Source organism: Bemisia tabaci, chromosome 4, assembly GCF_918797505.1.
Source record: "Bemisia tabaci chromosome 4, PGI_BMITA_v3".
Lineage (NCBI taxonomy): Eukaryota > Metazoa > Arthropoda > Insecta > Hemiptera > Aleyrodidae > Bemisia > Bemisia tabaci.
The window spans coordinates 6,895,849-6,910,463 of record NC_092796.1 but is presented as its reverse complement, the minus strand read 5'-3'; the positions used below and the strand labels follow the sequence as shown (position 1 = coordinate 6,910,463).

The window sequence follows — 14,615 nt, the reverse complement described above, 5'->3', positions numbered from 1 at the left end:
AAAAAAAAAAAAAAAAAAAAAAGGGAGGAGGTTGGGAAGGAACCGGGACGCTGGAAGCCGGGGTTGGGGGAGGCCGCTGCTGGTGGACACCGTCGTACCGGGATCGTCGCATTTTTTTTTTTCCCCTTCTTTTCTTTCTTTTCTTTTTTTTATTCTCTGTTGCAGGTGCTGCTGCTGGGTGCCATCGTACCGGGATCGTCGCATTTTTTTCTTCTTTTTTTTTCCTTCTTTTCTTTCTTTTCTTTTTTTTATTCTCTGTTTCAGGTGCTGCTGCTGGGTGCCATCGTGCCGGGATCGTCGCATTTTTTTTATTTTTTTTTCCCTTCTTTTCTTTCTTTTCTTTTTTTTATTCTCTGTTCCAGGTGCTGCTGCTGCTGCTGGATCTTCCCGCAACCGAAGGTAAGATACTGTTTTATTCCTCCTCCATAATCAGTTGCGGAGGGCGCTACTTTCGTCTTCTGCGGGCACAGCTGTTTTTAGGAGTATCAAAAACGGCATGGAGAAGTAACAGGTGGAGATGCATCGGCGTTGGTGAGTGTATTTTTTTGTTTCCTCTTCCCCTTTCCCTCTTCCTCTTTCCTCTCCCTTTTCCTCTTTCCTCTCCCTTTTCTTCTTCCCTTCCCCGTGGATTAGGGCTCTTGGCGACACCACGTTAAAAAAAACGCGCCGTAAGCTCTACCTCCAGGAGCAGCACCGTATCCTCTACCTGATCGGGCTTTCCTAAGGTGGTGTGGAAACGAGCTTGTCAAAATATGTTCCTCTATTCCTCCTCTGAGTAAGTAAAATCAAAACCTGAGAATCTTTTCATCAAGTGCTTTTTTATCTTTTTTATAGGGAGAGCGTAAATTCAAAACCTGGCAAGTGCCCCCAGGTGTTGCTACGATTGAGCACCAGTTTCTATAAGGTCAAAGTTCATAGAACATTTCTTCACTAAAATTTAATGAAGGGAAATATTCAGGTCCTTTTACGCTACGAAGCAAGATGCACAATTTTAGCAATACCGGATGACACTTTCCAGATTTTGAATATCCACTCTTCACGTATCAATGGCTAAAGGCGAAAAAGTAAAACCTCAATTGTAACGCTTAAGGTGATTCGACGGTTGTCATTTTTTGTGTCAGAGCAACGTGCGATACATCGCATCAATTCGTTCCATAATTTCAGCTACTTGTCATTCGTTTCGAATTTTGAAATTGCACTTCTATTGTCATGAGATTAAAGAATTCATGTATCTAATTTCACAAAGGAATTCAATGTATTAAAGGCGTGGGTTTTTTTAGAGGAAAAATATCGCATTCGACTGCACTTTCGATATTAGTATCGAATGCTATATTTTTCGTAGTCTCCTTACAATTTTTTAGTCTCATAATGACAACAGCAGTGCGATCTCAAAATTCAAATAAAAAATGATAAGTACCTTAAATTATGAAACGAATTGATGCGATATATCTTTCGTCGCTCTGGCAAAAAATAGCAATCGTCGAATCACCTTAAAAAACGTCCGACTCGATCTTAATCCAAGAAAACTAATTGAAATGTTTCATTGCAATTGGTTGTGATTTATTTAGAGAAAGCGATGAAAATATACAGAGAATTTCAATAGGATCTAATGGTTGGTTATCCTTGAAAAAATTGAAGACTCGCACGGTTCATTGTAATCTGAAAAACGCATTTCCGATTTTTATCAATGCGTAACCGTCAATAGAAAGCGAAACATTAGTCGACGAAAACAAAATGTTTAGTGGAGCAATTTCTGTAGAGTTCCGTTGAATAATCAAAAATGGAGAATCCCACATATAATTTGGTTGAAAAATGAGAATCCCGCATATAATTTGAAGACATCTAAGAGCATTTACGACTTTAAATTTTTAAACCAAATCTTCTCCTATGGAATACGAAAAATCATGCAGAATTTAAGTTTCATGTTGACCAGCTTCTCGAAAGAAAAATAAAATTTCTAAGGAAGTCTGCAAAGTCGCAAATGGAGAAACGTCGTCTCTCATTTCGCCCGATAATATGCATGTATAAAATTGAAGGCATTATTACTGGCCTCTCTCAAGTTATATTCGTCTTTAAGGATGAACAATGGGACGCGCTTGCTACGGCGCGTTGATTCAACTATACAACCTCGACGGATGTCCGCATTGCGTTCAAAAAATTGAAGGCGTTTTGACTTCCTACGCATAATACCTGTAGTTGATTCGATCGACAAACGCGTTGGTCGGCGGTGACGGGGACTTGATGCAACTATTTAAGCTTTTTGGATGTCCGTATCGGTCCGACTGAAGTGCGAAACCACGTATCTCCATTGCGGTGTTTCAAAATTTCCGTTCCTATTTCATCTCTTCCATGAGAAACAATCCAAATTTACGACTTTAAATTTTGAACCAAATCTTCTGCTATCGAATATGAAAAATCATGCAGAATTCAAGTTTCATGTTGACCACGCTTCTCGAAAGAAAAATAAAATTTCTAAGGAAGTCTGCAACGTCGCAAATGGAGAAACGTCGTTTCTCATTTCGCCCGAAAATATGTATCTATAAAATTGAAGGCATTCTGACTGGCCTCTCTCAAGTTATATTCGCCTGTAACGATAAACAATGGGACGCGCTTGCTACGGCGCTTTGATACAACTATACAACCTCGACGGATGTCCGCATTGCGTTCAAAAAATTGAAGGCGTTTTGACTTCCTACGCATAATACCAGTAGTTGATTCGGTCGACAAACGCGTTGGTCGGCGGTGACGGGGACTTGATGCAACTATTTAAACTTGTTGGATGTCCGTATCGGTCCGACTGAAGTGCGAAACCACGTATCTCCATTGCGATGTTTCAAAATTTCCGTTCTTAATTCATCTCTTCCATGAGAAACAATCGCGCTTATTTAAGCCTCCCGCTTCAAAAAGGATACTACGGCACTGGTGAACATTTCGTCAAAGGAGTTTTTCAATTCAATCCTTGCTCAACATGGCCCACGCTTCATTGCGCAAGTTGAGGAGAGCACGAGGTCAATAAAGGCGGATATTTATCAACGCGAGAAAAACGTGATTGCAAACACGCTGCACCGATTGAAATCAGGTGGTTAGAATCATCGTCCCGTCACATGTTTTTTGGCGGATTGGCATCGGCTATGTTGAATATTGTCGTATCCTTGTGACTTGTGAGCAGGGGTTGGATGGGACGACTCCTCTGCCGAAATTTTCACCTGTGCCGTATTATATTTTTTTGAGGGGGGAAGCTAAAAAAAATGCAAATTTTTTAAATGCAAATTGTGAGGTAAAGAGTGCATTTCAGACTTTACCGATTCGCTCATAGTGATTTTTGAGAAATTTCCATGATTTTTGAGAAATTTTCAATGTGTAACAAATCTTATTTTCGCTCTAGCTAAAGTTCGAAACAGGCCCATTGAACCATCACGTAAGCCGCTTTCAAAGGGCCAATGATTACTAATTGCCAACGATGTATCGCAGTATTCAAGTCTCTGTCGAAAGTTGTAATGATTGCAAGTGTCTGAAAATATTTAAAATCTAAAACACATTCGTGCTAGCGTCATTGAAAATACGTCATGTTTAAGAGAGGGGGACTATCGGTTTTTGGTAGTCGCTCAAAAAAATCGTCTATTCGTTGACGTATGAACCAGTGGCGTGGCGTGCTTTGCGATACATCGATCGATACGCCACTGAAACCTATGAAAAAAGATCGATTTTTAGGGTGTTCGCAGCGAACACCTTAGTAATCGATTCTTTACCATAGCTTCAAATGGCGAGATATCGATAATCGATCATTCACGCCACGCTACTGGTATAAACGTGAGCGTAACTGCACTTTGAGTCAAGCCGTGCCGTCCCCGTATGCCTTTATCTTTTCTAAGGCTTACGTGAGAATAGAGTTACGCTCTTACTCGAACCGAGCGACGAAATATGAATTACCTGACATCAATCACCCGAATATAGATTCGATGTCAATATTTCAGGCTCCTGAACGCCACCTTTATGCGGCAAGCGTTATTTGATATGAAATGTATGTGCCGCCAGAGTGACGTCTCAACATATCTACGGCCGAGGAATATTACATTTTTCCGCGGAGCAAGCAGAGACGTCAATATAAATTTTCATAGCAATATATTTTAGAGATCAAGCCTTAACAATCTAAAAATCGTAATCGGTTCAGGCAAAACGTAATTTTAGAGGTCGATGCTATTTTTCGGGTTTTTTCCCTACTTCAAATGTCTTTGAGCGGGTAAAATTACGAGCGTTACGGGGTAGCTCCCCCCTCCTTTCCTAATCAAACCAGTCCCAGGTAACCGTTGTTTAGGATCAGCAGTTATATTCGGGTCACCTGGCCGGGAATCGAATATCCGGGACCCGATCAAAGAGTAAGCGCTACAACCTCTATACCACAGGAGGCCGACATTTTGAGGAACTTTTTGAGAAAAAAGTCAAATACAATTCGCCAAATGATGACTGATAAATGCCGAGCGATCACTTTCCCATAGGCGAGTTTTCGCCAGTTAGGTTAGGATTGTTTAACCAATCAATCAACTGTTTGGTCATAAGTCATTATATAGCGGATCTGTTAATTGACTTCCGAAAGTAACTTTTATAGTATGAGGAAGATAGCGGTGGATGGAAAGTATACGGGATCCTTAAAGTATATACGGCCTCTAGCAGTAAGCATTGAAGCTTGAGATTTTCAGAAGTATAATGCTACACTATTAAAAAATATCCCATGGATATCAATTTCCATGGTTGAGTTTTTTATTTTGATTTTGGTTTGATTGGGGAGAAAACAGTATTGACTTAGAGATAGGGGGAGGGGGATTGAACAATTCCATCAGTTGAAATCAGAGGGGAAAAACTCAAGTTCGTGATTCTAGAAATGTCCAACTATGGTTGAAGATTTCATATTTCTTTCAATTTTATATTTTCCTCTCATTTTTTTCATTGAGGTCATATGTTCATCTACTCATTTAGTCCCAATAATTCAATGTACTTAATGCTACCACGTCTTCTTCAGAATGTGCAAGAAGAATGTTTTTAATGTTACGATCAACTCTCAAACCATTTCATCCTAATTATTACTTTCAATTATGTTCAAAATTATTCTGTGTGTAGCGTAGCCTTCAATTCACTATTCTGATAATTTTCAGAAGTTTTATTCCGTATACTTAGGTACCCATGAAAGCGTAACCTAAAACCAGCAATCTTCATAACTTGGAGAGAAGTTGAAACTAAAATCCCTCGATTCAAGATTGTTTTAAATACTTCATCAACCTCATTGGCAAATCACCTGATTTCACATACTTTTTAATCCGATGAGATAAACTGACTGAAAATAATATTTGAGCTCGGTAATTACCAGAGTTGCTGAAAGAAATTTTATCGAATGAAATTTCTTTTTTCCCCATAAAATTTCTTAAATTTCACGAAATTTCTTTTTTCCCCATGAAATTTCTTGAAAATTCCTCACGAAATTTCTTAACTCTGGTAATGACAAGAAATGAATACGCTAATCTCTGAAGCATAACGCTGAGAAATATCTATAGCAACCAGCGCCGATGGAAATTTGCACTTCCTTGCTACATGATTGTTCACTCTCGGTAATGTTTCCTTTCCCAAATTTTACGTGGTACCGACTCTTTTTCACCAAACATTATACGATTTTTAAAACCAGGAACGTACGCCAATTTTTAATTTCAAAAATTACTTAAATTCTAAAGTTAATTCTATGAGAGGTGTCTTCGATGAACGTGATTTCGCCGCTTTTCTTCGGGCCCCGTTTTACCGATGAAAAAAATGATAACAGAAATCCAATTTCGTCACCTAGGAAACCACATGTATTTGAATCGCTGCTACAAGCATTCCACGCCGATGTCGAAGATGAAAGGAACGGCCGGCTGATGTGGATCCGGGGTTTTCGCACCGACAAGAAAAATGGGAACAGTTCCGCGGATCTCGAGGAACATCCATCCGACACGATTCTTCCCACTAATGGGGGAAGTGAGATAAATGAGCCAGTTTCTGAACTGGTTGGATCCACAACTCCGGTCCGCGGAACCGGTTTCACTGACGAGAAGGGGCGCATTCAGCCTGGAGCATCCAAGCTGGTGCAGAACCCGGAAGATGTAGAGGGCTCCTCGGTGAGCTTAACGGAGCAAGCTTCAAAACAAGAACCGGTTTTGAAAGACACGGGTGGAAAGTCGGTCGTTTCAACGTCCAAAATAGAGGAATCAGCATTACCCGATGAGATTATGACTCCCACGGCTGCAATCCACAGTCTTACGAAGGAGGACTCGTCAAAAAAGGGATCTCCGAAAGATAAATCTCCAAAAAAAGATTCTTCGAAGGAGGGATCTTCGAAAAACGAGCCTTCGGATGAAAAATCTAAGACAGAGACGCTGAGGAAAAAGTTCTTCGGGAAGAGAGATGATTCGCAAGGTAGTGAAAAATCCTCCGTCTTCTCAATTTTCTCATCGAAGGAGAAGGAAATTCCTCCTTTTTTCAACCAACTAGGGAAGCAACCCTACGATCTCTTCCACAAAGGTAAAGTGTTAACTATACAAGTAAAATGGGTGCAGCCGGGGGCAACTTATTTTCCCGGTTGAAAGATAAAAATGTAATAAGGGTTACATTTTGAATGAACAATTGGTTCTTAAGAGGAGGAAGTTAAGTGCAAGTTTAAGGGCTTATACAATTTTTGGAATCAGCGATTTCTCTCCTTAAATGTTGAAACATTAAAATACCTCCTGCAGCTCATTTATTTAAATTACTAACTGTCGACATTCTCTTATTAAGAACTGAACTGGCGGTGAAAATGACAAATAAATGAATGGAAAACTAAAGCAGTCTACATCTTAACTTCGGGCAATAGAAATTTTCAGAAGCTGCATCTTATTTCTCTAGCAAAATACCTGAGGAAATTTTTTTCCCTTCAGTGTTGATACTAGAAAACACATTGCTGTGTTTTAGAGCATATATTTAGGCGCTAATACAAAAATTCTCAGACACATAATCATTGAGTGTCAGCATATAAGATTATCAAAATAAATTATCCCTATAATAAAACCTTGACAATACAGAAAAGAACTATCATCAATCGAAGTTCCAAAATAGAAAGATTGGATATTTTGAAAATGGATTTTCTGAAAATTTAGGATGGTTGATTTTACAATGTTGAAATCAAGCAAACTGATTTTCCGTATAGCTTGGAGTAAGCTGCCTTATTAGAGTAGGAAGAATGCCAGCCTGTAAGAATCAAATATTATTTTTATAGTTGATCTTAAAATAAAATACAGGGTTACTAATTTACGAGAATCGCTTATGCGGGCTGATTTATTGAAATTGATAGGCAAAGTCATGTGAAAAGAACACAAACGGAAAATGGGGGTATCCTATTGGTTGAAACGGGTGATTCTTATTGACTTAGGGGAAAATGATGGACAAACTGTACGGACTTCTCCTAGGTCGCCGTTAGTTTGTCCTTATTACCTCCTTTTTCCATTCCACCCACCCACTACAATCAATAAGATCACTCTGTTTTTGTTTTGTCTTCTCTGCTTATAGCTTTGCCTACCAACTTCAATAATCAACCCACAGTTCACTTGATATTTTCCAAAATTTTTAGTGTCACAGTTGTTGAATGAGTCTGTCACTTTGTTGACGCAGGTTTTGCTTCGGACTTGATGAAACTGGAATTCGACTCAAAACCAGTGACTGACTCTGATTTCAAAGCGTGTGGATTGTGTGGCATTAACGGGTCAAACATTTATGGGTTTGTCGAAGGGAAGAAAACCTTACCTTACCGTGGAGTCGAGGTTGCCGCAAAAATGAACTCAGACAAAGTGATGCTCACAGAGGTATACGTTACTTTTACAGTTGAATATCAAAAAATAAGCGGGAAACAACCACATAAGATTTTTTTAAAAAAAAGGCCCATCTTTTTATTTAAAGATGGATTTGGTTTAGTGTTTTAGTGGTTAGGCCAGTCGTTTAAGCCTATACAGTAGGATTGAAACCCTTGGGTGGCTGCGGAATTTAATTTTACTGCACCGTAAAAACGTGAAGTTGATTTAACATTTTGGATGTAAAAAAAACGTGAAGTTGATTTAACATTCTGGATGTAAAAAAAACGTGAAGTTGATTTAACATTCTGTATGTAAAAAAAAACGTGTGTGAGAACTTATAAATGCTGAATTACCCGCTACGGCAGTTAATTTTACATCTTGACATTGCCAAAGTAACTGCTGTAGTAGTTAATTCAGTATTTTGTAAGTTTTCGCACATTTTTTTGTACATCCAGAATGTTAAATCAACTTCACTTTTTTTGACTGTGGCAGATCCAAGAGGTGCCGACGGAAATTGTCGGTCGGTACAATCCGTTTCACTCTCAATTTAAGCAATTTTTGCAAGAAAAAGGTTCTTTTTGGAGAGAGGGATATTTTTGATTTCTCATATTCTGAAGAAAAATAATACCCTCACTCTACGAGTAACGCGCCAAGGGAAGGTCCAATTGATGAGCTTAGAGAGGCTTCCCGCCAGATTTCCTTTTGCAGTGGCATTCATTATGACTGCTGGGTGTGGAAACATCTTAATTGGCGTATTTGACGATTCTGCACACGATTTTGTTCGGTTCCTCTCATATAATTCATTTAATTGAGAGATTAAGTTGGCTTATATCACCGTTTAGAGCGCAATGTCCCAGGACTCCATCTTCAATGTATGTCATTTTAAAACTGTACTTCGATTATTATCTCACAATTCCAAGCCTTTCTCATGGGCGGACCCAGGAGGGGGGCATGCGCCCCCCCCCCCCCCCCCGTTCGGCCGAAAAATAGGAGAAAGGAAAAGAGAAAAAAGAGAGAAAAAAGGAACGGAAGAAAGAAGAAAGGAAAGACGCAAGCATTTGTTGATAATCATATCTACGACAATTTTGACTCAAACTGCATTATAGATGCTTTAATAATTCAAAAAATTTCCGAAGGAGACCTCCGGACTCACCTTCCGCCCTCCCTCACACATTCGAGGTGTCTTGATCCGCCTATGGCTTTTCTTTCTCCTTATGGATCCAATTTTAGTTACAATATCAAACAAAATTGGCCGAAAAACATAGACTCCTTTTTGAATTATGTCTTTTTGACAAGTGAAAATACGCTAGCTCACAATGCAGTTTTGGCATGCATTTGCAGATAATGCCTCAATTTCTAACGATAGTTCGACTTTTCACAGGTATCAATTCCGACCCTCTGGGATAAGGCGAAGGTGTCCCTTCAGTTCACGAAGCCACCGTCACCGCTCGATCAGAACTTCGGGATCAAAGGCGAGATGAAAACTGATCACATTGCTCTGAACGGAGAGGCCGAGCTGGTTAAGATGCCATTAGTCAAGATGTCAGCGGTTTTTGGCGCTGGTGGTCTTTACGGCGGAGCTAAATCCGGCTACTATTTTCAGGTATACATGGGCAGTTGTTGGGAAATGCAGGCTGATTGTTTAACTTGACAGACAAAGTGATAGACAAAAAAGACATAAGGAGCCTGGAGCGATACTAGTCGTTGAAATGGGTGGTTCTTTTAGACTAAGGAAGAAAATGATGGACAAACTGAAGGGTCTCTCATTAGCTTGATCGAGTTTATCAGAAAGGAGCCAAGCAGTTTTATTCCCCATAAGACTTTTGGAAAGTAAACTTTAACCCCTTATTTTTAGAAACTAGTATTTTTTTCCGACTTTGAGTTTATACAGAAGGAAATATGCAACTAGACACGGTTGCCTTGAAGCAGGAAAAAAAAATCGACAAATGTACCTTTAAACGGTTTGCAGGGGGTAAATCTGCGGTACGTGCGTCTTAGTATCGTGAAAAATCGAAATCCTGGCTGATCGTACATTCTACGTACTGCAATTTGATATTTTCATAGTAAATGCAGGTTTTCTACGGATTTTGATCAGTTTTTTTACTCCATTGAATCGGTGGTGATCGGTTCACGTTTTTATTTTTCGTTCGATTCATGTCAATCGAACACATACTCTCTCCTTACATGCAGCCATCCTATCATTCTCTTTTTTTTAATTGAACAATTCGCCTCCTGCTGCATCCGCAGCAATTGTTGTTACGAATATGTTGTGCGTGCCGATCTCGGCTCATTACATACTTGACTCTTTGCAGGCGTTTAATGAGCGAAATTAGAGCACCCTTTCGGAGATTGAACGAATCAATTAATCCCTATTTCATTCGTTCTCCAACAGATCGCGCTACTTGTGCAAATAAAACGCCTTCAGGAAGTCGAGTATGTAATGAACTATAATCAGCACGCACAACATATTCGCAACAACAATTGCTGCAGACGCAATAGAAGGCGGATTGTTCAATTAAAAAAAAAGAAATGGTAGGATGTCTGCATGTAACGAGAGGGTGTGTATTCGATCGAAATGAATCGAACGAAAAATAAAAACTTAAGCCGATCAACACAGATTCATTGGACGAAGAAATAAAATAGCTGATCGACACCAGTAAAAAACTTTAATTCAGTATGAAAATTTAAAATTGCGGTATCTTGAAATTCGGATCAGCCAAGATTTTGATTTTCCGCGATTTTAAGTTCACACATATCAAAGACTCACCCCGCAAACCGTTTTTTGTTACATTTTTGTCGCATTTTTTTTTGCTTCAAGATCATTGTGTAGAGGAATTCAAAAATATTCTCATCTTAATTTTTTCGAAAATGTGCGTTGGCTCCTTTCTGATAAACTCGGTCCAGATGCCGTTAGTTAGTCTATTGCTTACCTCCTTCGTCCATTGCAACAACCCACTTCCACCAATAGGATTCCTTCATATCATTTTTGTCTTCTATGTCTATCGCTCTGTCTATACCAATTTCAATAATCGGCCCCCAGTTTCTAGTTGAACTGGATCTTTTGTCGAGGTAAAACTTATTACGCTATTTACGCTCATTTAATTTTGATATTTTTGGGATTTTAGGGCTTTCCATGATCTAAGTGACATTTTTGGTTCTGGGGATACGAATTGGAACTAAAAGTATTTATTTTCAGTTGAAAATAGGTACTCAAAGTGCTTACAAAATGTTAGCTAGAAGCCAAAGCAACGAAAGTCAAGCGTCACAAAATGTGATAGAGCCGGACCGCAAGGGAGGCCAAATGCTGCCGTGCTAGAAAATACGCCGTATGAGCCTTCAGGCGTTGCCGAATTTCTTTGGATAAATCACTCATTTTCAGGAAAATTTGTTGAATCGAAAAATGTTGCTTGGTTTTCCGTTGGAAAAGTGAAATATGGTATAGGTAGTAAGGCAACGCATGATGAGAATTAGGCTAATTCTGGCTAAATGTGTTCCACTGATTACTTGCTCATCTGTTTCTTTTCAATATAAATCCTTTTTCAATAAAATTAGAAATAAACCAACTTTAAAAATACGCTGAATAAAAATTCATTGCCGAATAAATTCACTACTGTTGCTGCTTCGAATGAAGAGAGATACCTTAATAATCATTCAAATTAAAAAAATGATCCAAAAAAATTCTTTATTGAGTAAATGTTGAATGCCAGCTCATACATGAGGAGATCTCTTAATTCAAGAAAGGTTGTTGTACCTCTCTCTAAACGTTATCCGAATGTACAACACTAAATTAAATATACCCATGTATGGATCTAATTGAATAATATTTTTGCCAACAGAATTATGCGCATTAAGACATGGGCCCTGAGATCTGTAATGCATAACAGGACTCACGTCATAATGCACATAGTTCCGTTTGGCAGAAATACGTCCAATTCATAAAGTTTGCTCAATTTATTTCTCATGCAAATGAGAAAACCAAACATTCTTACGGCTTGCATTCGTTCTACTTCTATCGTCCTTTCTTATTAAAAGTTTTATTACGTTTCTCCATCCAGCCGTAGAATCACTAAAACTCATGAACAGCCAAAATGCCTTCAATTGAGCGTGTATGCAACACAGACATCCATCGAGTACGAATAGTTGTATCATGGCGCCTTGTCGCGTGGCAGTCTACGGCTACGCTGCGCTGCCGTGTGGAGGAAAAACGTTGTGCGAGCGTTTGGACATTTCATTCAACACACATATTAATTCAATTTTTCAAAAGAATATGACCTTTCAATTCTTCTACTTGAAAATTGTATTTACACTGGATTACATTGAAAAAAAAATCCTTATAAGATAAAAAGCTTTCCACATTTTTCAGAAAATTCGTATCGTATTGGGGGAGATTTTTATTCGATGCTCTTCTTCTGCGCGGCAGCACCGTAGTAAGTCTGTAGAAACTGCTTTTATGTTGCCTTTATTATATTAAATTCATTTGCACTACTTAACAAAGTATCGAAACTAAAAAAAAGAGAATTTATTTTTTCTCTTCTCTCTTTTTCCTACCAGTTTTCTCACTTTCTGTGATTTCCGGAGAGTTATTGATTTTACTCTTCTCCATTTTCCTTTTTTGTTTATTTTCCCATGACTTAGAAGCCGTTCGTAAATATTTACGACGTAAATGTTCAGGATAAACAACATAGCACACGTTCTAACAGAATTTACTGTGCGGATTTCAGCATGTTTTACTCATGGAGTTTAACGGAATTAGGTCACCGCTATTCCGACCGAAATATCGAACTTCCTTGTATTCGACCACGGTTGACCAATAAAGTAGCTGCGATAATGTGACACGACAGAGAGAAGAGTTTTATTAACATACTGTGGACAAATCTGAATTAACTCGTTAAAAAAAGAAAAATAAAGAAGAAAAAAACCGTGAGAAGCGTGGGCATTTGAGACTTTTAAAATGAAACAATACAAATCTTCCATTAAAATAATGACGATTATCTTATTTACACATTTTAAAGAGGAAATTTCTTGAGTCTCAGTTACGAGGAGACGGGGTGTCTGAGGTAATTTCATGCTCAAATCTTGGTAAAAATGAAAGACAAAACGTCAAAAATTATGAGTTAGTGGACTAAGACAGATGAAAGATTTTCCTTCGAAATTTCGTAAAAAGTTTATACATCTGTAGTGGACTGTAACTTATGACGATCCTAACAATTAATGAGCCGCGTTTAGCAGAAAGGAACCAAGGCTCATCAGCTGTAGTCAAAATTTTACTGGCTAATTTAACTTTTTTTGAAGGAACGTTCGTGCGGATTTCTTTGAAAAGTTTAAGAACTTTGTTTCACCTTATGCAGGAAATTCACTGAAATTTGCGTAAAAACCTACACGACCGTTTTCATGTAAAACATTAAATTGCTCAATCAAATTCGGGAATTGCTGATGTGGTACGGTTCCTTTCTGCTTAGCGCGGTCCAAACGTCATTTCAAGATTTTGTGTCGCGGGTAGGGAGGTTTTTTGGGATTTTGTTGATAAAATTTGCTGCAAAGCCAAAAAGTTCCAACAATATCAATTCGAGTTAATGTTTTGGAGCTATACTTTCGCCACCTTGTTCAGTAGCGTGGCGTGCTCTGCGATACATCGATTGCTCCGTCATTTCAACCTATGGAAAAGGATCGATAAACAGGGTGTTCGCAACAAACACCTTAACAATCGATTCTTCACCATTGGGCCAAATGGAATAACAATCGATACCTCGCAATTCACGCCACGCCACTGACCTTGTTACATATAGAGTTCAGGACATTTCTCAGGAATTTTTTTCTAATTACGAACCTCTCCGCACAGTCTTTGAGTTGAGCTATTGCCTATCCTCCAAGTCAACTTCGGTTCCTAACGATTTTTACTCTGAAATCTTTTTCTTGGGACGGATTTCAGGACCGGCGTTTCGGGCCGAGCCAGCTGCTGATGAGCTGGTCGCGGAACAAGACCCACCTCACCGGCGGCGTGAAAGTGGCCAACATGGAGCAGCCGCAGTCCTCGCCGAAAACGGTCTCGGGCGCCATCTGCCGGCAGCTCTCGGACAAGCTCGTCTCGGGGACTGAGGTGAGCTGGAACGCCACTACGGACGGCCCAGTGGGCAGCGTCGTCCTCAAGTACCAACTCCCCTTCGACGCCTCCCTCCGGGCCAAAGTCGACAGCTTCGCCCGCGTCGGCCTCTGCTACTCACAGGTCCTCGCCCAGGGCGTCACCCTCCACGCCTCGGTCCTACTCGAGGGTGGCAACATCAGAACCGGTGACCACAAATTTGGGCTCAGCCTCGAGGTTAACTCTGAGCCGTAGGTATGCTCAAGGAAGAACGCCATATAAACACTCTAATGTTGTTTATCCGGATAAAATATAATTATTTTTTTGAAACGCACACTGAAAAAAACGGACACACGTTTTCAAGTATGGTTATTTTGACTCCTGGGACCTTAAAACGTCTAGAAATGATGAAATTTCAATTTTTTCCCCCTTGGAGGATGACAATACTTCCTCTACCCTAAGGTAGCGAGAAAGTAAATGTATCACAATCTCAACATACGAGGATTTTTTTATTCATAATTTTTACGGAAAAGTGCACTTTTGACAAGTTTGAGTAAGTTACGGGGTGGGGTAATAAGGGCGGGATTTTCACTTTTTTGCACGTTTTCTTTTTCAAAGTCCTACGTCCCCCCGGGTTGGATTTGTTACGTAACGCTGGGCTTGACTCTCCCCCCTAAGTGCGTACATAATAC

General features: G+C 39.4%; 2 protein-coding genes across 2 annotated transcripts in view; one reads left to right on the top strand and one right to left on the bottom strand.

Moving 5' to 3' along the window:
- Positions 1-14,615, bottom strand: part of LOC140224380 (uncharacterized) — a 159,715-nt gene that overhangs the window by 93,227 nt on the left and 51,873 nt on the right. The window lies entirely within an intron of this gene.
- Positions 5,418-14,285, top strand: LOC140223794 (voltage-dependent anion-selective channel-like). Its single transcript, XM_072299210.1, has 4 exons — positions 5,418-6,543; positions 7,666-7,856; positions 9,226-9,447; positions 13,774-14,285. The coding sequence occupies exons 1-4, from the start codon at positions 5,745-5,747 to the stop codon at positions 14,176-14,178; spliced, it is 1,617 nt and encodes a 538-aa protein (XP_072155311.1). The 5' UTR covers positions 5,418-5,744; the 3' UTR covers positions 14,179-14,285.

Bases quoted from the DNA above. Each gene is read 5' to 3' on its own strand.
- LOC140223794 (XM_072299210.1), top strand. From the start codon at position 5,745: ATGAACGTGATTTCGCCGCTTTTCTTCGGGCCCCGTTTTACCGATGAA. The intron at 7,857-9,225 runs GTATACGTTACT...GACTTTTCACAG, and splicing joins ACAAAGTGATGCTCACAGAG to GTATCAATTCCGACCCTCTG. The intron at 9,448-13,773 runs GTATACATGGGC...GACGGATTTCAG, and splicing joins AATCCGGCTACTATTTTCAG to GACCGGCGTTTCGGGCCGAG.